A 26,136-nucleotide genomic window follows, 5' to 3' on the forward strand; every position below is an offset into this window, starting at 1 on the left:
CGCCCCCTCTGTCCCCAGACGCAATTGGCAACATCCTGGTCCCTCCTGGACCACAGCAGCATCCAAAAACCCTAACCGCACGATTTGCAGCTAGCAAGGCTTGTTGGCGGTCTTTCTTCAGGAAAACACTTCTGCACGACTCTCCACGGAGTGGGGGATCCATCCTCCAAAGGGGAAGTCTCTAGCCCTTGTCGTTCCTGCAGAACCTTCAGCTTCTACTGTCCAGTAGCAGCTTCTTTGCATCCACAGCTGGCATTTCCTGGGCATCTGCCCATCTCCGACTTGCTTGTGACTTTTGGACTTGGTCCCCTTGTTCCACAGGTACCCTCAACTGGAAATCCATCGTTGTTGCATTGCTGGTTTGTGTCTTTCCTGCAGAATTCCCCTATCACGGCTTCTATGTCCTTTGGGGAACTTTAGTGCACTTTGCACTCACTTTTCAGGGTCTTGGGGTGGGCTATTTTTCTAACCCTTACTATTTTCTAATAGTCCCAGCGACCCTCTACAAGGTCACATAGGTTTGGGGTCCATTTGTGGTTCGCATTCCACTTTTGGAGTATATGGTTTGTGATGCCCCTATCCCTATGTGTCCCCATTGTATCCTATTGTAACTATACATTGTTTGCACTGTTTTCTAATACTATTACTGCATATTTTGGTATTGTGTACATATATCTTGTGTATATTTACTATACTCATACTGAGGGTACTCACTGAGATACTTTTGGCATATTGTCATAAAAATAAAGTACCTTTATTTTTAGTATATCTGTGTATTGTGTTTTCTTATGATATTGTGCATATGACACTAGTGGTACTGTAGGAGCTTCACTTGTCTCCTAGTTCAACCTAAGCTGCTCTGCTAAGCTACCATTATCTATCAGCCTATGCTGCTAGACACCCTATACACTAATAAGGGATAACTGGGCCTGGTGCAAGGTGTAAGTACCCCTTGGTACTCACTACAAGCCAGTCCAGCCTCCTACAATTTGTCTCAGTGCTTCTTTCCAACATATTAGGGTTGGGGAATGGAGGTGCCGTGTAATAGGGCAGACACTCCATAAAGCTCTAATTCCAGCCTCACAGCAGTCATTTCTGTCTCAGAAAGCTAGTCATTAAATCCACTCAGCAGAGAGGCCCAGTAATATTGCCGAGCTTCTGCTATGCCTAGTCCACAAGCATCCACCACATTTGTCAAGTGAAACACTTGAGTACCCTCCCGCCCATAGGAAACTATAAGCATGCATGGAAGAACCGCAGTGTCAGGTGATAAGGGTTGTTTTGAATGATAAATAAAAGTGGGGTAACCTGACCATCGTGAACATGGCTAATCTTCCCATGGTAGTTGATGGCAGGGTGGCCCATCCTCCTGCTGGAGCAGACAAGTCCCCATTAATTAAAATGAGAGTCCTCCCTTTACTGATTTTATATATACATATACATACATATATGTATATGGATAGATAGATATTTTCACTCTTTACCAAAGACCCGAGGCTGCCCCATAGATCTTCAACATCTGCACTGAGCGGGCAATGGAGTAATTGGGTTCTTGGGTGTAAAGCAGCAGTTCACCTGCATAACGTGACACTCTGTCTTCAGTCCCGTTGCTCCACTGTGTGGGGCTCTCCTCCTGCCCCTCCCTGCACCCCTAGAACGATTTCTTTGCAATCAGGAGTATTTCTCAGATCTCAAGCCTGTGGCTGTGGGCAAGGGCACTTGGACAGCGTTGTAGCACATTGTGCCCCCCACCCACACAGTCTAGCTGGATGCATCAACAAATGCTTCAGCCGCTTTGCTATGAGTTTGTGTTTCTCTGTGCTGAAGGAGCATCGGGACTGCTGTACAGCATGGGTGCAATCAAGAAACACCATGATTCTGTGGTTCTCCTATAGGGTTGTGCCCTCTGTATGCTCTTGTTTAAGTCTAATATCTTTGTTGGTGTAGTTTAGGAGGTAAGCAATGATAGGTCGTGAAGGAGCCCTTGGAGTGGGTTTGGCCACCAAAGCTTGGTGCTCTTTCACAACAAAGCATTGAGAGGCCCTCCGGTGGGATCCAGGACCTCAGCCAATTTGTGGTGAAAGGTTCCATACAGGAGTCCACTGCCCCCTCTGGAATGCCTACTCATTTAATATTATTTCTCCAAAACCTTCCCTCGGCATCTTCAACTCTTTCCTCCAGACATTTGTTTACCTCCATCAGTCAGGTGATCCTGGCTTTCACTGCATGACCTTGTTCCTCAACCCTGACTTCTGTATCTCCACCTCCGTCACCCACTCAGCTGTATTGAGGCACCTTGTTGGAGAAGTCACATGACTGCTTGGATTTCCTCCATGTTCCTGTCCAGGAATAACTTGGTGTCACTGATGGCCTACAGTATGGATTCCGTTGAGGTCCTGTCACAGTGCCCTTTCCTCGGGATCTGCACGCTGCTGAACAGAAGGCCCACCGCCCGGCGTCACCAACTCAGAAAGCTATCAGAACACAGAGTTAGGATGAAGCCAGGCGGGGGGAAGGGAACCAGGGTAGGGAACTGCAGGGAGAGAGATCTGAAAAGAAATGGTTAGAACAAATATGCATATACTCATTCATAACAGTATAAACTCACCAATAGACTCTTGAATAAAGGCGTCTCCGTGGTATCAGATTGAGACCCTTTGTGAATTGGGCGTAGCCCCTTCTTTGAATCATGGAACAAGAATAAACTGCAACCTCTGAACCTAGAGATGGAAAGAGCTTTGGACTATGGTCATACTCTGAATATCAATCATGTAACAATTATGCATTCATAACATAACGTTTGATCTCAGCCTAGAAATTCTCAAAGACTTAAATATGTATCTACATATTATGCTTCCCAAAAAACAATGAAACTATAATTTGCTTATCTCCAAAACGTTTTCACATTTACTACTAAGGCCTGAAAGTTTTACTCATTGAACTTGAAGCGCTTTGTTCGTTGGGCAGAAGCGCCTTGTTTATTGTTCATGAAGTGCTTTGATTATCATACATGCAGCGCTTTGTTTATTATGCCAGAGAGCACTTTTACTTGCTTTGTGTGAAGCGTTACGCTCGTTATGCTAAGGGGCGCTTTACTCATGTGGCCTGAAGCGTTTTGATCCTCGTGCCAAGACTGCTTTACTCATGTGGCCTGAAACGCTTTGATTGTCGTGCCAAGGGCGCTTTACTCTTGTGACCTGAAGCGCTTTGCTTGTTGTGCTAAGAAGGGCGCTTTACTCATGTGGCCTGAAGCATTTTGATCCTCGTGCCAAGACCGCTTTACTCATGTGGCCTGAAACGCTTTGATTGTCGTGCCAAGGGTGCTTTACTCGTGTGGCCTGAGGCACCTTTGATTGTCTTGCCAAGGGCGCTTTACTCGTGTGGACTGAGGCGCTTTGATTATCGTTCCAAGGGCGTTTTACACGTGTGGCTTGAAGCGCTTTGCTCGTTGTGCTAAGGGGCGCTTTACTCATGTGGTCCGAAGCGCTTGATCGTCACGCCAAGGCCGCTTTACTCGTTTGGCCTGAAGCGCTTTTATCGTCGTGCCAGGAGCTCTTTACTCTTTGGACTGAAAGCCTTGCTCGTTGTGCTTAGGGGCGCTTTACTTTTGGAAGTAACAACTCCCTTCAGACACAAGAAAAACAGTGACACAGGCCCTCGTCAGCAGCAGGCTAGACTATGGCAACGCACTCTACACAGGCATCCCGACAAAACACCTGCAGCGCCTCCAATGCATCCAAAACTCCTCCGCCCGACTTATCCTCAACGTACCCCACCGCAACCACATCATGCCACTCCTGAGAGACCTCCACTGGCTCCCCGTTGACAAGAGGATCACATTCAAGCTCCTCACCCACGCACACAAAGCACTCCACAACACCGGACCTGCTTACCTCAACAACAGACTCAGCTTCTATACCCCCCACCTGACAACTCCGCTCCGCAGACCTCTCACTCGCCACCGTCCCCCGCATCCACCTAAAGACATCCGGCGGCAGATCCTTCTCCTACCTCGCCGCCAAGACTTGGAACTCCCTCCCGACCCCCCTGCGACGGACCCAGGACCTACTCGCCTTCAGAAGACTCCTCAAGACCTGGCTCTTCAACCAGTAGCAGCGTACCCCCCGCACCCCCCCACAGCGCCTTGAAACCCTTGCGGGTATGTAGTGCGCTCTATAAATATATTGATTGATTGATTGATTATGGGAAAAGATTAAAGAAGAGCTGGTGAAAATCCTTGAAACATGCAAGTTAGGTTTACAGACTCAAAGGCATTCCAGCCCTGAACTATTGCTTACTGCTTCCTCCAGCCCCAGTATGTAGATCTGCCGAAAGGTAGCAAATAAGGAAATTGCTATAGTAGGGATTGAAACTGCAAGAATTCAAGCCCTACTGTAGTAGTAGCTCTGGCATAATCTGAGAGGCTATTATCAGAGCTCTTACATAATGAGATTGCTGCCATAATTTCTTGCGGCACTACATGGCACAAAAGGGACAAGTAGATTTCATTTACAGGACAAGTAGATTTAAGAAGCAACCTGTCCCATGGACAAGTAGATATTTTATTAAATTCCACACCCCTGAAGAGGGCAGGGAGGGAGAAGAGACTCCCCGTTGCAGTTAATGTCCTGCCCTCCATCCCCAGTGTAAATACAGCTCACTGCTTTGTCCTGTGGCTCTCAAGAGGTTGGTGCTGCTTCTCAGTGTTCACTCTGGCCCCTGCCCACAATCCGCTTCGGGTCCATTCCTTCAGCACACCTCAGGCTGTTCAATACAAGTAGCAATGAATGCTTGGCCTTGGCATCTGATGCAGCTACCATGATGCAGCCACCCGCCTCAGTCCACGTTTCACTTCCCGGGTGTTCGGCAGCCCGAAGACCAGATTGCCTTCCGCCTTGTGCACCTCAGGCAGCTAGTATAATATTACACAGAATGAGGCAGAGGCAACATGAGGATAGGAACGGATGTTGAGTGATGGCATGGAGAGGCCAGGTTAAGTGTCCGCCACGTTGGCCCTTTGGCCACACACCTCTGGATCTTTATTAATCAAACTACTGTTCGCAGGTGCATAATGTATTACAGTACATCCACCTGGTGTACCATTTTCCCAAATACTTCATTCAAGAAATATTATTTTGTAAGTTTATTATTTTGTGTAGTTTCTAAGTAACCATGACAGTACTCAAACGTCCTACACAAGACACATAGGGCCTGATTACAACTTTGGCGGAGGGGATTAATCCGTCCCAAATGTGACGGATATCCCGCCCGCCATATTACGAGTCCATTATATCCTATGGAACTCATAATACGGTGGGCGGGATATCCGTCACATTTGGGACGGATTAACCCCCTCCGCCAAAGTTGTAATCAGGCCCATAATATAGAATGAGCGATCAACTATCATTCACCCTAAGTATGAGGGATCATTAATGATTAATGGTGTATCATATTCAGGGTAGGACCACTTTTACACCTGGGTCCAAGTTACTAAGGGCCTGGTTTATAGTTGCCAGATATCCCGTATGCCGAAATATAAATCCCATTATATCCTATGGGATTTAGATTTTGGCGAATGGGATATCCGTCACCGTTGCATTGGAGTAACTCATCCACCAAGATCTAAATCGGGCCCTAAAGTGTTGTTTGGTATTACTTTGGATTTCCACAATTTTCCCAGGTGAAGTTTGGGGTGAGACCCTATAAATGATAAAGATTTAAAGTTAGTTCAGCAGCTCATTGTTCCTGAGACAGGCACCACACCACTGGGACATCAAAACCTTTGACATTCCAAGGTTTCATGGTTTCCAGTCACTATTGGTGGTCAAGAAGAAGGTTCCAGGACTATGAGGCTTACCCCAAAATCAGGTGTCAGTAATATGCAGCTTTGGAATGTCTTTCTTCTGGTGGTAAGACAGAGCTAAGGAGGACATCCAAACCACACACACCCCATATCTCAGTGTGTAGGACATTTACAAGTCTCCCACTTTTGAGTGTTCAGGGCATTTATACTAGGTCTGGGTGAAATGAAAATTACTCAGTTTTAATTTGTGTAATTTCATGAATTCTTGTTATACCTATTACGTGAAATTTCTGAAATTACGCCACTAAGCCACCTCACATAATTAAGTACCATGTGCACCAAAATGTTTTGCGGATGGCACAATTTCAATAATTTGCAGTAAGTATTTTTTTTTTTTTACATTTAAAATTTACATTTGTATTTATTTTTAAATTAATAAACTTTTATAATTTAATCTGTACTTTTCCAAAGGGAATTCTTCACCATGGTGGCGGACATTACCACCACAGCATGGGAGATCTCCACCTAAATGTAGACTTAGGTCTATACTTAGGTGTAAATCTACATTCAGAAATGGTGAATAGCAAAAAAGTTTAGACTTACACCTACATGTAGGGGAAAATTTACATTTGAGTAAATCTACACATACAGACAAAAAGAATAAAAACAACATCTGTACTATTAAATGAAAGATATCAAATTGCAGTTAATAATTTGTTGAAAACCATATCCCTATCAGTTTGATGTAAACCAGAATAAAAAGGGGAGTAGTAACATTCAAAACAATTCTTTCTTTCCTGTAATGAGATACGTGCAGAAAATAAGAATGCTGTTTAAATATCTACATTCTGCTGATCGCTGCTCATTTTAGGAAGACAGATTAGAAGCACAAAACTCCAGTTCTCATTTTTGTTGTTCTCACAAAGTGGGAAGAGACTTGTCCCTTGAGAACATTTCTGCTGTTTGGGTTCCTGATGGATTGTTTGGGATAAGGTCCCCTTTGATATCTTTGGTCCTACAGAGACTATACAAATTCCTTACGTTTTCAAAGTTGCTATGGATGATGTGATAACCCCAGGTGTTATGTCTGATGAATAGGACATTAGATTGGTGTATTTAATGCTCTTGGAGCGTGATTAGTATAGTGTATTTGAAAGTGAGAATATGTATAGGAATTCAGCAAGCTATGGTGAAATGTTTTGTTATTATCACTATGCACAGCATTACCTATATGGAGCTAGTACCACCCGTACAGTTTTCAATTATACCAAATCCAAACATTGCCCGACTCCACCAGTGGGACGTTCTAAAAAAATATTTAGACAAATTCACATCCGCCTCTGGGCACGATGCTTCAGCTCATGTGTGGTATTAATTTAAATTAACACCTTCAAAAGCAAGAAAAAATATGCTGACCCACACACAATTAATTTATTCCAATTTGTTAATTTCCCAATTAGGAATCAAAAGCTATGGATATTGGAAATAAATAACTGATTTAAAATCAGTTTGGGGAACACAAATCTGGCAAGTGCAGGGCATGGATGCCTTATTTAAAGTGTGTCTAATTCTATTACAGATGATTTTTCTGAATGACACAGTGCAGCAGAATACTTCCCCAGGTCTAGCAAAAATTGAAGCAATTAATTTGCCCTGTATTCCCTTAATTGCACATTTCAGAAATTGACAACATTTAGTAAATTACACTGAAGAGCAGCCCAGGGATATGGTACAGAATAGTACATTTAACTCTACAGTTTCAGGTCCCAACAGATGGTTATTGTGGCCAGTGGACACAAATGGCTTTCATGCACAGTTTTTAAACTCCTCGCAGGGTTTCAATGCAAGCAGACCGGACCCTCGTTATATTCAGTCACAAGACTCAGGGATGATGACTACTTACAGCACAGGGAAGTTATGTCAGCAGTGGTTGCAACAATCATCTTTATCAGTTGTAAAAGAGCACCTCTCTCGGCTCTCCGATGACATGGATTTGCAGGATTTCTTGTTAGGACCTAGGTCACCACGTTCCAAAAGATTCCTTTATCCCATTTACAATGAAATTTGGAACCTTTCGCAAAAGAAAGCAGCTGTGTGTTTAAGGCAAATGGATCAGGTTAATTCAGAAAAAGCATTGGTTGTTGTTGAAAATGGAATGAATACACTGTCCGCTCGCATTTACGCGTTAAGTAACATTCTATCTTCTGCAACTGATATTATACAAAATTACATGTCTTTTTTACAACATGGGCACAGTCAACGTAGATCTGTTATGCAGTTCAGTTGGGCATTGCAAGTTTTAAAATAGAAACGCGTGTCCTGGAAGCACTTGAATGCAAGAGCATTGTTCTTGCCTTTCAGTTTAACATGTAAACAACTATTAATGGCAAAGAAACATGCTATGCATGCGTTCAGCATATAAAATGTAGCTCTAATTACGCTCTGTGACTTTCCTTTCACCTTGGCTGCTGGCTGTGGAAGTATGCATTATGAGTCACTACTCCATTGTAATACATTATTACAGTTGGAAAGCTACATCTTTTCGTTATTACAAGTAACTACAGATGGGACAACTCAATTGTAATAAGGAAGTGAGAGGCAGGCTTTTATAGTTGGATTGCAGGCTCCTGTGTATTATTTATATCTACAGGGCTGCCCATAATGTATCCCCTACGTGTGATGCCTTTTAGGGTGTTTGTAATTTCCTACTTCTCCTCTCTCTCCCTCCCTCCAGGCCGCACAGAGACCATGCGGTTCCTGCTGGCAGACCAAGGCTGCGAGTGGAAGGATGACTTTTTGTCCATCCAAGACTGGTATGATGGAAAGGTTGAGCTCAAGAAAACAGCAGTGAGTACTTATGGGTATGGATTCAGTTCCTATTTTGTCTCTTGCTGAGGCAAGTCTTTTCATTGGGTGAGCCAGTGACCAGCACCGCCGACACATCCATAGCTTCCTTGCAATGTTAACTGATCACTAACCTGAGAAAATCCAGAGGAGCTATGTTTCTTGGGTGCGCTAGGTCCTAAGTACAGGACGGAAGTGAGGAAATGGTGTACTTCTGAACTGGTGCAGGAACTAGGGATATTGGAAGACGCCTTTCTTTTACTGAATTGTAAATTACAGAATGTTGGAATCAAAATACTCTACTTACGGGAGCGGATGTTAGTGTCGCCCGGAGGGGGCAAAGCGCACACTTCCCAATGGTCTTTAAATTCGGAGGATCTTGTGATGGAAAAACCATGAAAAGCACAGATTCACCCGTCCATTGACACTGAAGTTTTTGCAACTAGGCCAGATGTAGGAGCTGCACAGGGTCCACCAGTCTGAAGAAGACCATGCATGTCCTGTTGAGGGTGGACGTAGTCAGTGTGGGGCTCCTCCGCCTCGTGGTTAAGGCAGGCTAGACAAAGGCTGCCTGGATGGCTGGTCTGGACATTGCATTGCACTGAGACTGTACCACACAGGATTGTTCTCATACTCCTGGGCTCTCACACAGATGGGCAGAGAACACAGGTATCATGCCTCCTGGCCCAGGTGGTTCTATTAGGTGCACACAAGGGTACTCATGTGGTGTCCATGGTGCGGATTCAAACCATGTCCCTGGTTAATGTCTCATGTTATCACCCAAAGCTAATTGGTAGCCAATTGGTTCTTGATCCGGTGCCTTCATTTGCTCAGACTCTATATACTCTTCTCTACCCACCAGACTTTTTTTCACTAGGGCTGTAAGACCCGTATTGGGCTGAATGTATTTACTCTTATTTTCTTTCTCCTCCTTCTTCAGGTCTTTGGGCAGTTGCCCATGTTAGCCGATGATGATTTCATCCTGTTCCAGTCCAATGCCATCCTCCGATATCTGGGGCGCAAACACGGTGAGCACCGTACAAGGAGGTGGGGGCACTGAATCATGGTGGGGTTTTCGGAATCCTTTCTTTTGGCAGAGGTAAGCAAAGAGTGAGGTGAAGGAGACATAACTTAGAGTGAGTCAATGGTCTCACAGATGCTTGGTGCAATGAAATTCTTAGTGCGTCAGAAAGCGATGAAGCCCTCAGTACACCAGGGTTCAACAAAGGGGAAGGTTTTGAATGGACCCTGCCGTGCTCATAGGCGGCTAAGCGAACATAGACTGATTGTGAATCCTGGCACTATAAATGTCTGACAGATCCTGTCCAAGGCACGCGTTGCCACCATTCCACCCTTCTAAACACCTCTTCTTCCCTCACAGATCTCTACGGCAAGAACCCCAAGGAAGCTGCGCTCATTGACATGGCCAATGATGGGTTGGAGGACCTGCGACAGAAGTTTTACAAATTCTTTTTCTACGAATGGGTAGGTTTGTTTTTATGTTTACTACAAGATGGCTGTCAAAGCACCGGATCCTCCCCTTTTAGGGTTCAAGTCACTGCACCAAGTGAGAACCCTTCAACAATCTTCAGAGAAAGGGTAGCCCATTAAGAAATGGGGTGACTTCCCTCCCAATCAATCCTCTATAAGTTGGAGAGTCAATCATATGTCAGCAACTGCGTATAGGCCAGCCCACCTCTGACACACTGAGATGCCTAATGTCTGGACAGCTGCTCTGAGGAGTGGCTACCTTTAATTTACTCACGGTTTATAGACCCTGACCTCTCCTTCATTCTTTAGTGAGATCCTTCAATCTAGAGAAGCAGGTGTGGGCCTGGGGGCCTAGCTCCTCATGGCGTTGGGCGGCATCTCACATACATTTAATGGTGCTAGTCCATTCAGTTGGATAAGATTTTAGTTTGGTCAGTTACGTTTACTCACCCGAAGCCCTCGGGAAGGACTTCATGGAGCTGGAGGGGAAAGGAAGAGCTTTTGATTAATAGGCTGGGCGAAGGCTCAGTGCACGGCAGAGCCAGGGGTCTAAGCACTGCGGAGGTGAGAAGAGTGTTTCTCTTGTACCGTCCTCTTCCTCCCAGCCTAACTTCAGTTTCCCTCTTGTCTCTTCCATCCTCACTACTCCAGGTAGGGGTAACAAAGTAACTTTTACTAACGCCTTTTGACCTCATTTCTCTTCCCCTCTCACTGTCCATTGGCCCCCACTGCTCATATCCAAAAACAGCTGCAAGAAATGCAGCGTACGCAGCAGGAAGGTCCTCATGACCAATAGGCACCATCAAGGTGGGAAAGGCAAGTTTTTTTGTTTTTTTTTAGCAATGGCTTAGTAATAGGGTTCTTGAGCCAACACCCCCTGTGTGCTTGGCACCAGTTGCATGCACCGCACCACTGCAGGGCTCCAGATCTCAGGCGCGTGAAGGTCACAGGCCTGCTCTTGGAGTTGTTCCTGTAGGTTGTCATCACAGTCAAACTCATCATAGACCCCGCTCCCGCACTCCACCTATGGAATCCCCATAGGACCTGTCAAAGAAAGAAGGCACGGTTTCCGATCTGTACGGTCGTTGGGGTCCAGTTTGCGCAGGTGTTCAACGAGGCCGGTCCGGCTCCGTATCAGAGTTGGGAATTACTAAGGGCTTGGGCTGCTGAGAATCACTGGGAATCTCGCTACAGGGCTGAACCTCAGTGAAGGTTGTAGATTTCAATCCAGGAACAGATCCAGAGGGCCCAACTGATGCCAGTGACAAACCTGCCTCCAGAAGTCCAGTTAGGATACCTCCCAGACCCAGCAGAGTCAGGCTGGCCAAATACGAGGTACATCGCCTCATAAAACTCTTTGAGTTGGGCGGGGTCGCTCTGGCTTCAGGAAATTTAAGGAGGTGTAGAGCAGACCCAGGCTTAGTCTCTGCAGGTAAATTACTCCGTCCCCATGGTGGAAAAGCCGCCCACCTAATTTATAACTGACCGCCAAGCGGTATTCTTTTGTTTTTTTTTCAAAAAGAAAATTCTAAAACAGGATTTTCTTTTTGATGAAAAAGAGTAAATCTCCCCTCGCCATGGGAGGCCTCCTTCATAGCGGGGGAAGCATTAGAAGGGTTTTACTGTTCCTTACCACCGGCATGGTGGTAAGGGACAGTAAAAAATGACTTCATGCCCGCCCATTTAAATTGGGTGGTTGGACATGTAGCCGTTTCTCTGACGCCCCTTGCTCCCCAGGGCCGTCTGAGGATTTTGGCCACCGTGGAGACAGAGTAGTCACTGCCCTGGCCAAAGTTAGGCTCCACCTGCAATTAAATTTGATGGGCTGATCACTATATTGGCAGGGAGGGAACTCCATCACTGTTGTGACAAAGTACCATTTCCGCAACTATATAAATCAGGGCCTTTGTTTTTAGCTATTACAAATTGAGCTAGTCCATTTCCAATAGTGTCACTGCTTGATCCGCGTCTAAAACCAAAAATAAACCCTATTCACCAGGTTTATGGATGCACAGAATTTCGTAAATGTCATCGCAAAACAAGCACTGACAATGCTATTTGTTTGCACTCTTGAATAGTGTTTAGACAAAATGGTTTACCAAGCTTCACTAACAGGCAGGACAGGCACTGCAGAGGCCGAAGCAGTGGAAGCTTGTTCAACCCAACACAAGTGCATTAGGAAAATGGAGAGAGAAGGACTGAGTGTATGAGTGACTGTGTGTACAAGTGCGACAAAAAGCCAAGAGAGTGTATCACCATGTGTGTATCTTTGTAATAGACTGTGTATGTCTGACAGTATTTGAGTGTGTGTTTTATGCTGCCCGTGTGCTGCTGGCCCTGCTATACTGGAGGTAATTACTGGCTTATGAACCAGGGCATTCATGCCTTACAGATGGGAGGTTTTACCCATGGCAAAATGCAGGCTTTGGCACTCAGGAGGTCATTCTTAGCATATGACGACATCTATGGCAAAATGCTATTATGTCATGTTCTGGTATATAGTGTCTATTTGTAAAGCGCACTGATCACCTGTGAGGGTATCCAGGCGCTTGAGCAGGTGTGTAGGTGAGTGTCTCCTTTGAGTAATTCTAAAAGCCAGATCATCAGCTTCTTGCAGACTCAAAAAGTGAGGAAGAGGCTCACATGTGTTGTGGGAGGCCGTCCCATGTTTTTGGTGCAGTGTAGGAGAACATACAACCTTCTTTTCTGCGCTTGTGCATGGGGGGATTTATGCGAGTGAAAGTGAGGCTTAGCGTAGGAGTCTCTCAAGCTGGTGAAAGTGCATGCGGATGAGGTATGCTGGACCATTGTTGCGTAAGGTTTTGTATGTGTGCGTGAGGAGTTTGAATTGGCTGCGTTTGTGAACGGGGAGTCAATGGAGATCTCTGAGGTGGGGTGAGATGTGGGTTCCGTGTGGGAGGTCGAGTATGGGAGTGAAAGTGAGGCTGAGCGTAGGTGTCTCCCAGGCTGGTGTATGAGGCTTGCCTCAGTGTTGTGGATTGTGTGGAGTCTGTCTAGGTGCTGCTTAGAGATTCTGGCATCGAGTGCGTTGCTGTAGTCAAGCCTGCTAGTGATGAGTGCTTGCTTGACGGTACATCTGGTGTCCTGTGACAGATTTTTTGTAACATACCTAGGATATGGGAGCAGGTGGTGTTCACTGAGTTGACTTGTGCTGTCGTGTTGAGGATGTCATCCAGGATTATCCACAGATTCCTGTTGTGTTTGGTGGGTGTAGGTGTTGGTCGTAGCTCTGTTGTTCATCAAATGGCATCTCATGGGGAGGTCTTGTTTCCAAAGACAAGTGCTTGTGTCTTGTCGAAGTTTAGCCTCAAGCAGTTGGTACTCGTCCATCGTGCTACCATGGTCATGCATTTGGTTCTGGTGGTGGTTGTCCAGTCCGTCAGGGAGGTATTTTTGTTGTAGGAGATTATGTTGGTACCCTGGGATCTAATGATTTTGGAGAATAGTATCATGTAGATATTGATCAGGATAAGGCTGCGGGGCGACCCCGCAGATCAGGTTCTTGGTCACAATATGCTACAGAGGGCACATATGGATAGACCCTTGATGCTGTGGTGCTTCAGCCCGTGATTTGTTTTCAGCTGCAAAGGGACTCACCAGGTGCTAGGCTAAAAGAAATTAACATTGACAAAGCCAATAGCTATTGCATCGCTGAGACCTATTGACTTTGCCAGTGCTTGTTAGAGTTGTTATTATAAAGTGTTTACGTGAAATTACGGCTTCCAGTAACTTGAGTGTCTTGTTGGGTGAGGATGTCTTCTTGTCACCTTCTCATACAACTTTCCACTGGACTCATGACTATTTCCAGAGGAGGCTGCCGGGGTGTCGAATGTGGATCCAAAGATTTCGGATCCATGACAGATTTTCAGGTTCTCCAGTGCTACTAAGACTCACCTGTAGAGGGCTGCTGACCCTAGAACCCCCCAACTGTAGAGGGACCAGTGCTCCAAAGACACACCTGTAGAGGACTGCTGACCCTAGAACTCACCTGTAGAGGGACCAATGTTCTTAGGACACACCTGTAGAGGACTGCTGACCCTAGAACTCACCTGTAGAGGGACCAATGTTCTTAGGACACACCTGTAGACCTATAGAGGACTGATGACCCTAGAATCCACCTGTGTAGGGCCCGATGCTCCTGGGACACACCCGTAGAGGACTGATGACCCCAGAATGCACCTGTAGAGGGACCGATGCTCCTAGGACACATCTGTAGAGGACTGATGACCCTAGAAAGCACCAGTAGAGGGACCATTGCTCCTAGGACACACCTGTAGATTACTGCAACCCTAGAACGCACCTGTAGAGGGACTGATGACCCTAGAATACACCTGTAGAGGGACTGGTGCTCCTAGGACACACCTGTTGAGGACTACTGACCCTAGAACATACCTGTATAGGGACTGATGCTCCTAGGACACACCTGTAGAGGACTGCTGACACTAGAAAGCACCAGTAGAGGGATCAATGCTCCTAGGATACACCTGTAGACCTGTAGAGGGCTGCTGACCCTAGAACCCCCCCACCTGTATAGGGACCGATGCTCCTAGGACACATCTGCAGACCTGTACAGGACTGCTGACCCTAGAACACACCTGTAGAGGGACGAGTGCTCCTAGGACACACCTGTAGAGGACTGCTGACCCTAGAACCCCCCAACTGTAGAGGGACCAGTGCTCCTAAGACACACCTGTAGAGGACTGCTGACCCTAGAATACACCAGTAGAGGGACCAATGCTCCTAGGATACACCTGTAGAGCTATAGAGGACCGCTGACCCTACAATCCACCTGTATAGGGGCCAATGCTTCTAGGACACACCTGTAGAGGACTGATGACCCTAGAACACACCTGTACATGGATTGATGCTTCTAGGGCACACCTGTTGAGAGACTGATGCTTGCTGACCCTAAAATACACCAGTATAGGGACCAATGCTCCTAGGACACATCTGTAGAGGACTGTTGACCCTAAAATGCACCTGTAGAGAGATTGACCCTTCTAGGACACACCTGTAGATGACTGTTGACCCTACAACGTACCTGTAGAGGGACCAATGCTCCTAAGACACACCGGTAGACCTGTAGAGGGATTGTTGCTTCTAGGACACACCTGTAGAGGACTGCTGCTTGTAGGACACACCTGTAGAATAGTACTGACCCTAGAGCAAATCTTTAGAGAGACTGATGCTTCTAGGACACACCTGAGGAGGACTGATGACCCTAGAACACACCTGTACATGGATTGATGCTTCTAGGGCACACCTGTTGAGAGACTGATGCTTCTAGGACACACCTGAGGAGGACTGATGACCCTAGAACACGCCTTTACATGGATTGATGCTTCTAGGGCACACCTGATGAGAGACTGATGCTTGTAGGACACACCTGAAGAGGACTGATGACCCTGGTACCCACCTGTACACTGATTGATGCTTCTCTACGACCCATCCATGCTACTCTCCCCTGAACCCTAAAACCCCTTACTCGTGCCCGCCCTCCACTTCAGTGTAAATGCCCACGTGTACATGAACCGGAAGATGCCCCCGTTCCAACAGGCCCCCCTAGACCTGCTAGAGATGCTCTTACTGAGGTCAGGGGATTCTGCCGGTGCAGCTCTTGTTTCCCATGAGGAACAGCACAGCGACACCATGGCGCATGAAGGCTCTGGGCGATGAGCGGTGGCGGCCCAGCCTGTGTCTTTTTTCATCAGTAAATGGCCATTTGATTTTTAAAAAAAGTAGAAACCTGGAATACAACGAGCAGATTGCTTTTTAGGGTCGAGCGCGCAAGCGGTGGGCTTTTAACCACGCCCACTCTTGGTATTCGTTGTTTGTTGTGCTTGTCTTAAAGGCATAATTTTTATTGGTGCATTTTGTGAAATATCCCTCCTTTGTGTGCTGAGTCCCCCCCCCCAAGCGATTTCACTAAGTTAACATTTTTGACATCACACTGTCATGCTTCCTCCTGTTACAACGTGTGATTGCAGCTCCTCTGGTTTCGGTTTGCCTTACATCACTTCCTGTTACAGGGTGTGATGGCCCCTTCTCCGGTTTCGGCTTGCCTTAAGTCACTTCCTGTTGTGTGATGGCCCCTCCTCCGGTTTCGGTTTGCCTTACATCACTTCCTGTTACAGCGTGTGATGGCCCCTCCTCCGGTTTCGGCTTGCCTTACGTCACTTCCTGTTACAGCGTGTGACGACACCTTCTCCGGTTTCCGTTTGCCTTTCTTCCCATCCGCTATCCTTTCCAGACATTCATGCAGAAAGCCCATAACTCTCGCGTTCACACTTATGGAGGCCGTGGCGCTTTGAATCGGCTCACTTATGTCAACTGTTTTACTTATCATTTTCAATTTATGTGGCAAGAAAAGTCCAGTTAGGGATTTACGATGCTAATAGCTCAAACTCGAGCAAATGCGAGACCTGTTGCATTGCAAATGCTTGTTTCTTTTCCTGTAAGCACTCTACAAGAATCCATGTGCTTCCAGCTCTCTTCCTTTACACCTCACTCCATTTTGTTTCTTTATTCCTCGTCCATCTCCGAACACTATCAGGTGAAGCAATGCTTTCACTCGACAGTGAATTGTTCCCTGTCTCACTGTCTCCCTGTCTGTCCCTGTCTACTGCCCCTCTCGGTCCTCTGCGCTGCCTTTTGTTTTCTAATTTCTTGGCAATGTCTGAACAGAACCCATTGCAGCACCGCGTTAACTTCACATCTTTTCCTCATTTTATTTTTTATACAAGCAGCTGGATAAGGACTCCCATGGGGTGCTTCTCCGTCACACTACTATCAAGGCAGTCACATTTAAGAAAAATGAAACAGGTGAAACTGTTAGCTAACAACATGGCCATTCAGAGCTAATATGCCACATCTGGTTTCAGCTGTGATTGCAAAACAGAGAGGAGGGGAGACCTGAACCAATGCAACAAGAGCCATTGCTCCCTTAACACTGGAATCAGAATCTCAAACCTCAGGTACTGCTGACTGCAGTGCTTACTTTGTAATTATAAAGGTGCCGGTGCCCAGAGCTGACCCTAAAACACGCGGCTGCTGCATTTAAATGTAGGACCACTGAATACTGAGGCAGCGTAATCCTGAAGCCACCTGGGGCCTCCTTAATCCATTTACGGCCACTCCCTGTCCCTTCAGTTCACTCTTGCAGCTTTCTGCCTTCTCCCTTGGTGAAGCTTTTATGTTTTTGTCTTCCTCCGTCTTTCCCATAAGTGTCTTTTGCTCGCAGTAAATGCCTGAGGCAAAAAAATAAGCGGCGGCCCTCAAAAATAAGTGCTGGTGCCCGCACCAGAAACCACTGGCTCAAATTAAGCATTGTCAGACTGTCCTTTCTCATATGGACATGAAAACATGCATCTTGAAGATCCAAGGTTACTAGGAAGTCCTGTTTTGACAACAGTGGCTTCACCATTTGTAATGTGAACATCCTGAAGGGTGTGTATTGAACAAACTTGTTGAGCTCTTTAAATCCTGAACTAACCTGTATTTCTTATCTGGCTTTGGCATCACATGTATTGAATGTATTCCATGCCCTTTCTGAGAGCCTGGTACCTGTACGGTGGCTCCTTTCTGGTACAATGTCTGTACTACCTCCAGCAGTGCTTGTTTCTAGACTGGATCCTCTGGTGCTCTGAAAATAACGCTTCGAAGGTTGGTGTGAAAATTGCATGGCTTATCCTTCTACAACTACCTTCGAGAGCCATGCACCTGCAGCTATCTGGACCCATTCGGGATGAAGGTGCCTCTGCAGTACTCCTCCTGCCTCGCCCACATAGTCGGGATACACTAGGTTACCGAGTGTGGGCTGTGGTCGGGCTTTTGGGAAAAGCTTCCCTCTCGACCACAGGCTCTGCCAGGCTGAAGTATATGCAGTTGTTGAGTTATGCTGGACCAGTTGTGTAAGGCTTTGCATGTGTGCATGGGGATTTGAATTGACTATGTTTGTGAATGGGAGCCAGTGGAGCTCTCTGAGGTGGGGGGAGGGTGTGGATTAAGTGCGGGGGTATGAGTCTTGCAGCATTCTGGATGGTCTGGAGTCTGTCTAGGAACTGTTTGCAGATTCCGGCAGAGAGGGTATTGTGATAGCCGAGTCCGCTAGTGATGAGTGTTTGCGTGACGGTACGTCTGGTGTTCTGTGGCAGCCATTTGAAGGTTTTTTGTAGCATAAGTTGTGGAAGCATGCGCGCTCGCTTTGTCGACTTGTGTTGTCAGGTTGAGCTTGTTGTTCAGTTTGATCCCCAGATTCCTGGCGTGATTGGTGGGTGTTGGTGTTGGTCCTAGCTCCATCAGCCACCAGGTGGTGTGCCATGGGGAGGTCTTGTTTCCGAAGACCTGTGCTTCCGTCTTGTAGGAGTTGTGGTTCTTTCTGTTACAAAGGAACAAATGCATTTGAGTGTGGGTCCTTGGATGCCAATCTCGTGGAGTCTTCTGACAAGTGCATTGTGGGATACTATGTTGAATGCTTTGGAGAGGTTAAGTAGGCTGAGGACCGCTGTTCCTCCTTGTTCCAGGATAATCTAGATGTCATCGGTGGCTGCGTGAGTGTTGACTAGTACATCATGGAGCGGAAGCTCATCTGACTGAGTAGTCATATTCTGCGTAAAGAAGCCGTCCCCATCCTGCTGAGGCTCCCCCATGAATCTTCAGTGGGTCGCTAGTAAGAGCTATCACCACCACTGACGCCTTTGAATCTGTTTTCCTGTAGGACCCTGGCCCGTGTCCTGCCCAGAGTCCACCTTTGTTGTCTTGTCAACGCAGTATTCACCGCTTCTTTTATCAAAGACCCTAACTCATTCCTTGTAATGGAGACCACCTCACCTGACTGTCTCAGCAGGAGGTCCCTGGTGGTGCTTCTTCTGTGTCCTCCTCTTGGGCCCTGGTGTGACCCGCAGAGATTCCTCCATCAGCCTGACATGCACTGGTTTTGGTTGCACTGTGTATGTGTGGTGCATGCCACCCAGCTGCAGCTAGCCGGCTCCTTATAAAGGGCTAGTAATCAAACCAATATCACGCTAATTATCCAATGATTTATAAATCAGGCTATAAAAATAAGCCCCTCCTTTAAGAATATTTTTATTTTAATCACATGGCAGCTTTATCATGCTGCTTGATATCCATTAGTAGCCCTTCTCTGGTCCTGTGCATAGCTCTCTGTGTTTGCCTGAATTACAGTGCATCATGGCGCTAGAACCATAGTTACGTTGCTGCGGCTGGACGCTCGGGGCTTCCCTAGTGACGTCACTGTCTGATCCTGGGCTTCAAAGTAGAGAAAGACGACTCTGGTTCTGTTCACTTTTGTGCTTTGCACAGGGCCGGCTTTAGCACTGCTGGTGCCTCGTGCAACAATTTATGCGTCCCCCCTCCCCATCCCCATGATCTCCACCAAGGGTGTGGAAAAAGCATTAACCCACTGAGCTAGCTACATGAAAGACACCCCTGTGTTCTGACTGGTGCACCTTGTCCCAGTGCTTAGTTTGTGAAAGAATAAGTGTGCTGGCCCTCGTCAGCCGGCCACTTCTGCTTGCACCACCCAGTGTGTCTGTCGGTGCTGCCAGTTACAGCAACAACACAGCTACTAACCCGTACACTCCAGCACGTGTGACAGGTCTGACTGTTCCAGGGCCCCAAAGCTATGAGAATGGCCTTGGCAGCAGGTGTTAATCATTTTAATATGTATTGGATTAATTAACAACTGTTGTTGTGCTTGTCTCTAAATTAGACAAACATCGCCACCGTGTGGTAAACTGTCATACGTGCCGGTGTTGACAATTAAGTACTGAGCGCTTGAAACCACAAATTAAGCACTGCCTTGTGGTAGGCAGCAGGCACATTAACCCTCTGTGCTACTCTGTTTCCAGCAGCACTCAGGCTGTCATGAGACATCCTGAGTTGTACCTGTTGTGTGCGCCGCCCCTTACCTCAAGTGCCCTTGTTGAGTCACGTGACCCCTGCTGTGAGGTGGAGGGGCGGTTTCCAAGGCTGCCGGCTTGCTGTGTAAGCATCTATTGAGCAAGGTGCACTTGTCCTGAAGCCAGACACCCCTTTTATGGTTTTATCTATATACATTCCTGTGATTTATTAACCCGGACACTCTGCTGCCTGGCTGGATTTATTGTTTTCCTTTCTTCTCAAGGTTTGGTCACCTTCCAAGCCTGGCAGTTCACGGCCTCCGCAATCACCATAGCTGCATCATTAAAGTAACCTCTCCTTGGGCTTCAAACCACGCCCAGGTCATGTCAGTCTCTTTCATTGGTTCCTGGGCTTGCTCTTTAAAATCTGCTTCCTTTCATTTGTGAAAGGCATGCACACGTCATGCCTTTTCTGGTGTTTAGCCCGCCTACACAGCACTGGTAAACTACTAGAAACACACGAGGCTCGATGTTTTGAGCCTGGTTTCTGGACTACTTTATCTGTTAATTTTCCCCGCAGCCCGTTCACCCTGGAGTTTACATAGCGCGATCGTGTTCCGTTTTTTCGTTTTCAATTTCCGCGTGATCGCGCTGCATTTTACATAGCGCGATCGCACTGTGTTTTTTTTCTTTTAATTTGTGTGGCAAGAAAAGTTAGGTTAGGAGTTTACAATGCACATAGCTCCAAATCGAGCAAATACGAGCCCCGTTGCATTGAAAATGCTTGTTTTTTATTCTTGCTTAAATGTGTTCTATAAATATGGTTTTGCGTTAGGGGCCAGATATACGACCATTAGAGATTGCAACTCACAATTTGTGAATTTTTGCCTTTCGCAGCGTCTGGGACTCTGTATGAGTCTCAAGGGACTTGCCTCGTTAATATTCATGAGGTACGTCTCAATTTGCAACCAGTTTGGGAATGGCCGCACTCACGTGGATGGTGGACTGCTGGGGTCAGCAAACCACCATGTCTGTGACTGCTTTTTTAAATAAAGCTTTTTTTTGTGAAATGCAGCACATTTTCGTTATAGGGAAAGAGGATACATTTTTTTTATTTTTTTTTAAGTTTCCTTTTCATTTTTTCAGAGTAGGCAGTGGTCCAAGGGTGTTGGTGCCCCAGTTAACAAAGGTGAAGGGGTCCCTTGCAGACCCCTTCCTGTTTGCGAATGGGTTACCACCTACTTGAAGGCACACCCCTTCCTAATAATGATTCACAAATCCTATTTTGTGAGTTAGTAAGTGGTTACTGACTCGCAATATAGGGCTGGTACATGGTGCAAGGCCAGTTAGCCGTTGTGAAAAGCTTTGGGCCAGATGTAGAAAGCTTTTTGCATGACGCAAACTGCGAAAATCGCAGTTTGCGCCATGCAAAAAGCCTTTTGCAATGCTCATTCACAAATTGCGAGTCAGTACCGACTCGCAATTTCTGAATGCGACTCGCTAATAGGAAGGGGTGTTCCCTTCCTATTTGCGACTTGCATCGCAATTCAGAGTTGCTTTGTGACCGCCAATGCAGTCGCAATCCAAGTCGCAGTTACCACCAGTGTCACACTGGTGGTAACTCATTCGCAAAATGGAAGGGGTCCCCATGTGACCCCTTCCCCTTTGTGAATGTCGACAAAAATATTTTTTCAGGGCAGGCAGTGGTCCTATGGACCACTGCCTACTCTGAAAAAAACGAAACCAAATGGTTTCGGTATTGTTTTCATTCTGCAACTCGTTTTCCTTCAAGGAAAACGGGCTGCAAAATGAAAAAAAAAAAAAACTGCTTTATTTAAAAAGCAGTCACAGACATGGAGGTCTGCAGACTACAGCCGGCCACCATCCTTGTGAGTGCAGGGACTCGCGATGGGGTCGCAAAATGCGACCCACCTCATGAATATTGATGAGGTGGGTCTTTGCGACCCCATAGCGAGTCGCAGAAGGTGTCTGAGACACCATTCTGCATCGGATTTTGCGACTTGCAAGTCGCGAAATTGGATTTTTCTACATCTGGCCCAAATTTCGCCATTTGTGACCGCTAAATAGCTTTGTACATCTGCCCTGGATTTATAATTTACGAATTACATTAGCTGTTCTTGTTGCAACTTCAATGCTTGTTTTATTTTTGCAAAGCCCCCTCAATATTCCTTGCAATCTGTTTGTACTTTTGTGTAGATGTTAAAGGTTGTCCTGGCTTCAGACGCTTGTGAATGTCTGTCAGTGAATATATTTGAGTCGCGTATGCATTCTTTCACAGAAAGGCGTAAAAGCTGCTCTCATCCTTTCTATGCTCAGTGGATTATGTGAGTGATGGGTCACAAAGCAGCACTGTTTTAGCAGCATATACAATCCTTTCTTACTTTAATTTGAGCACTGAACTTTTTGGGGCCAGAAAGTGTGTGCTTGCCTGCCACTGGGAATTTTGTGACTGCTAAGAAAGTGTGTTTGCCTGTCTCTGCTGCTGTGCAGTTTGTGACTGCCTAAAAAGTGTGTGTTTGCCTGTCTCTGAGTATTTTGTGACTGCCTAGAAAGTGTGTGTTTGCCTGTCACTGCTGCTCTGTATTTTGTGACTGGCTAGAAGGTGTGTGTTTGCCTGTCACTGGGCATTTTGTGACTGCCTCCAGAAGCTCCCATCCTGTCTTGACTCCTATCTTTTCAACAAGAATTGGCAATGCCAGTCGGTCTCACCTGTTTGTAAAGGAGTGGTTTGGTGTATATAAGGAGAACTAACATACCTCATTGTTTCTAATAATGAATTAAAACTGTACTATACCCTCATTTGCCATTAAGCAAGACCTTGTGGTGTTGCCAATGACGTTTTGTCAGCTTAGAGTAGGCTTAGGTCCAGCCCATTGCTTACCATTGGTTGGATTTATTTTCAACCTCATTTGGTTGTATCTCACTGGTCAGAGTGTTTGGACTTTACTTCCTCTTCTGGTGTATGCCACCCTCAAGCATTACTTGTGTCCTTCCGCTGCTTACTTTTCACATGCTTCTTTTTTCATTGTGTTTGAGCACTTCGCAGGAGAGCATGTGTTTTTCAGCTGTCTGACTTGTATACTTCTCTCACAGTGGAGGTTTGCAGTAGAAAGTAGCGCTGGGAAGCCCATTTCTGGGTAGCCATGCGCTGTACAAGAAATCGTAAATAAAGAGTTTATTCAACAGAAAACCCTGGGAGATCCCAAGGCCAGGAACCACACAGCAACTGACTTGAATCCCTCAGTAAACCAGTCCAGAACCATGGGACATCACAACACATTACATAGCCACATCACAGGATTGGTACACAGAGAAGCAACTGCTATTACACCCACTCCCTACACAAAGGGAAATTACATACATAATTTTGATAGAACACACACAACCAAAACATCCCATGGAGGAGACGGAGAACGCACAGTAAACTTGTGGTACTCAACTCATAAGAATCACCCCCCACACTAATACCAGCGGAGATAAACATAGCCGCATGTCAACCTTGCCTGGAGAAACAATATGTTATATAAATCCACATCAATAAAAGTTCAACCCCATATAGTCACCCCACCATCCCAGTGGACTGTGAGACCTCGCCACCCGTTCATCAGAAGTTACCCAATAACTCTGCGTCTCATGCATTACCTCCGTCGTGTAAAACTGCGCTACTTTCATGCAAGCCCGCTCCCTGGGAAACTCACAATCATTCAGTAACAACCTACTGAGCTCCCATGATGGGCTGCACCACCCCCGTTCCTTCCTTCTTAAACAAGGCCACTCTTCTCAGATTCAGTGTTTGCCCGTTTTCCAATTTCACCCAATTACCCTCACACACTCTTCGCCCACTAAGGGCCCCTAAACTTGAACGATACTGCCCAACACTGCCTTGTTCAACTTTCATAGAGTCATCCACATTGATAAAACGCTTTCAGTGGTCCATTTGTGATCCCGTACACACCAAGTTTGAACCCATGTCACGCATCCATGAAGGAACCAATTCAGTCCCTGGTTGCCTACCTCGCATCGTTTGAACAGGTGAATTCCCTGTGCTACTAATCATGGTGGTGCGATGCGCCCACGACATATCCTTAATGGCAACCTGAATAACCAACCCAGCATTGCGTGCCAATTTCACGGTACTCTTAAATACCCTGTTATTCCTTTCCACTTGATCATTTCCCTGTGGGTTGTATAGAGAGGTACAAATGTGCTTGACACCAATGTTACTTAAGACTTCCTTCATATCCCCAGAAGTCAGTTGTGTACCATTATCAGTTACTACAACTGAAGTCATCCCCTCCTGCCTGAAAACCTCTCCTAGACCTGCTACAGTAGACTTTTTAGTGACATACCTCATTAAAACTATCTTAACCCACTTAGGTTCAGCATTAACCATGACAGCGTCAGACCTTTCATGTTCAGGCAGGAAAGCAAAATGGCCCATGAAGTCCAAAAATATTACTCTGTTCTTCATGGAAAGGTCCTAATCCCAGCGTCAACTGCATGTCTGAGTTTGTGCACTCCTCGCTCTGTTCCACCCATTGCTGCAACCTTCTGTCCATGAGCGGCCACCATCAATCTTGGAGTGTCAAGGTCTGACCCAAATGTCCCTCATGTGCTATGTGTATTAACTTGGATCTCACTGCTCTTGGTGGTACAAAGTTATCGCCTCTCAACATGAGCTTATCGCCACAGATAGTCAACTCATCAACAAGTTTACAAAAAGGTTTAAGAGTAGCCGGAAGTGTACTCTGTGTGCACACACCACCGATAATCATAACAACCACCGCCTCTACCGTGTTATGTACGTTGATATCTCCCATCCAATCCTACCCAGAAACACATCCGTCCACGCCTTCCATGGCGTCCTCCATTCTTGGTACCACCTCCTCAGTATCCGATTCATTCATCCCCGCCTTGTCGGGTAGCCTTCATAAGTAATCCGCAACCTTGTTTCATCCACCTGGAGCTTGTTCAACGTAGAGTCATAATCGGGCAACTTCACAGCCAACCTTGGCAATGACCCCAAGCAACACTTGGGGCCCACAGGGCCCAGAACCCTAAGTAATGGTTTGTGATCTGTCATCAACACCACCTTACTGGCGCGCATGGATCATTCATTGCCCATGCTGAAGTCAGTGCCTCTCTCTCAATGACAGGATCATTCCTCCGGTGCTGGACACCAAACTAGAAGCCAAGGCAGCCGTTCTCCCGGCCTTCCTGTGCCCTCAAGACAGTGCTGCACTGGTATCAGCACTGGCACCCACAGCAGGCACAGCGTCACCCCCTGAGGTGGTACTGAGGTGCCAGCTTTGGCGATCATCCTTTATCTGTGAAACACTGACTGCTGGGCCTCACCCCAGACTAACTGCTTCCCTCCTGAACACCCCAAGGCTCCTGGGAGTAAAGCCTTGTACAAACTGAAACAGTATTCCACTGAACCCATGAAAGAGCCAAGCATGTCCTTGTCACCGGGTACATCAGCGCCCCTCCCCCGTAACGAGGGAGCCCCAATATTCTGCCTCGTGCGCTGGGAGTTGCATGTCTCTTTCCGCAGTGGTAATCCCGATTGGCAATGCAACACCCCCACCCCCTGCAGTGTTTCACTGTGTGGCAGGGCTCCCCCCGACACTGACCTGTGTCACTGAGATACAGCGACTCACACTCACGTTGGGTCCGGTCACAGCGCCTGGTGCACTCAGTGTATCACAGGCAGTAACACGATATGAAAGAACGGGAGTGACCAGCTCAAGAGCTGCGGGTATCTTTGTTAGACAGAAGGTGGGCAGTGTAAGCTGGAAGCTGAGCCTCTGTGCCGGGGCTCCTGCCCCGCGGGGGTCACCGGAGCACGGATGCTGGTCACAGGCGCGGGGGGCACCGGGGGGGACCAGAGCCTTGGCCCCCGCACCGGTGCGCGCAGTACCCGCAGAGACCTCTCTCTGAAATGTGGGGGTGTCATCGGTTTCCTGTCACACCCTATAATGAACCAACGCAGAGTATCAGGGTTCGGCTGACAGGTTGGGCCATGTGCAGAATCCTACGATGTCACATGAACCCATTACAGAGGCCACATTGCATGTGCACCTGCTCGCTTAAGTA

General features: G+C 46.8%; 1 protein-coding gene across 1 annotated transcript in view; it reads left to right on the forward strand.

The window, feature by feature from the left end:
* Window positions 1–26,136, forward strand: part of LOC138293742 (glutathione S-transferase P 1-like) — a 74,194-nt gene that overhangs the window by 39,730 nt on the left and 8,328 nt on the right. Inside the window, exons 3-5 of the mRNA XM_069233080.1 lie at window positions 8,538–8,650; window positions 9,588–9,675; window positions 10,029–10,132. Of these exons, the coding sequence (XP_069089181.1) occupies window positions 8,538–8,650; window positions 9,588–9,675; window positions 10,029–10,132 (305 nt within the window). The remainder of the gene's footprint in view (window positions 1–8,537; window positions 8,651–9,587; window positions 9,676–10,028; window positions 10,133–26,136) is intronic.

The sequence above is a fragment of the Pleurodeles waltl genome, chromosome 4_2, assembly GCF_031143425.1.
Source record: "Pleurodeles waltl isolate 20211129_DDA chromosome 4_2, aPleWal1.hap1.20221129, whole genome shotgun sequence".
Lineage (NCBI taxonomy): Eukaryota > Metazoa > Chordata > Amphibia > Caudata > Salamandridae > Pleurodeles > Pleurodeles waltl.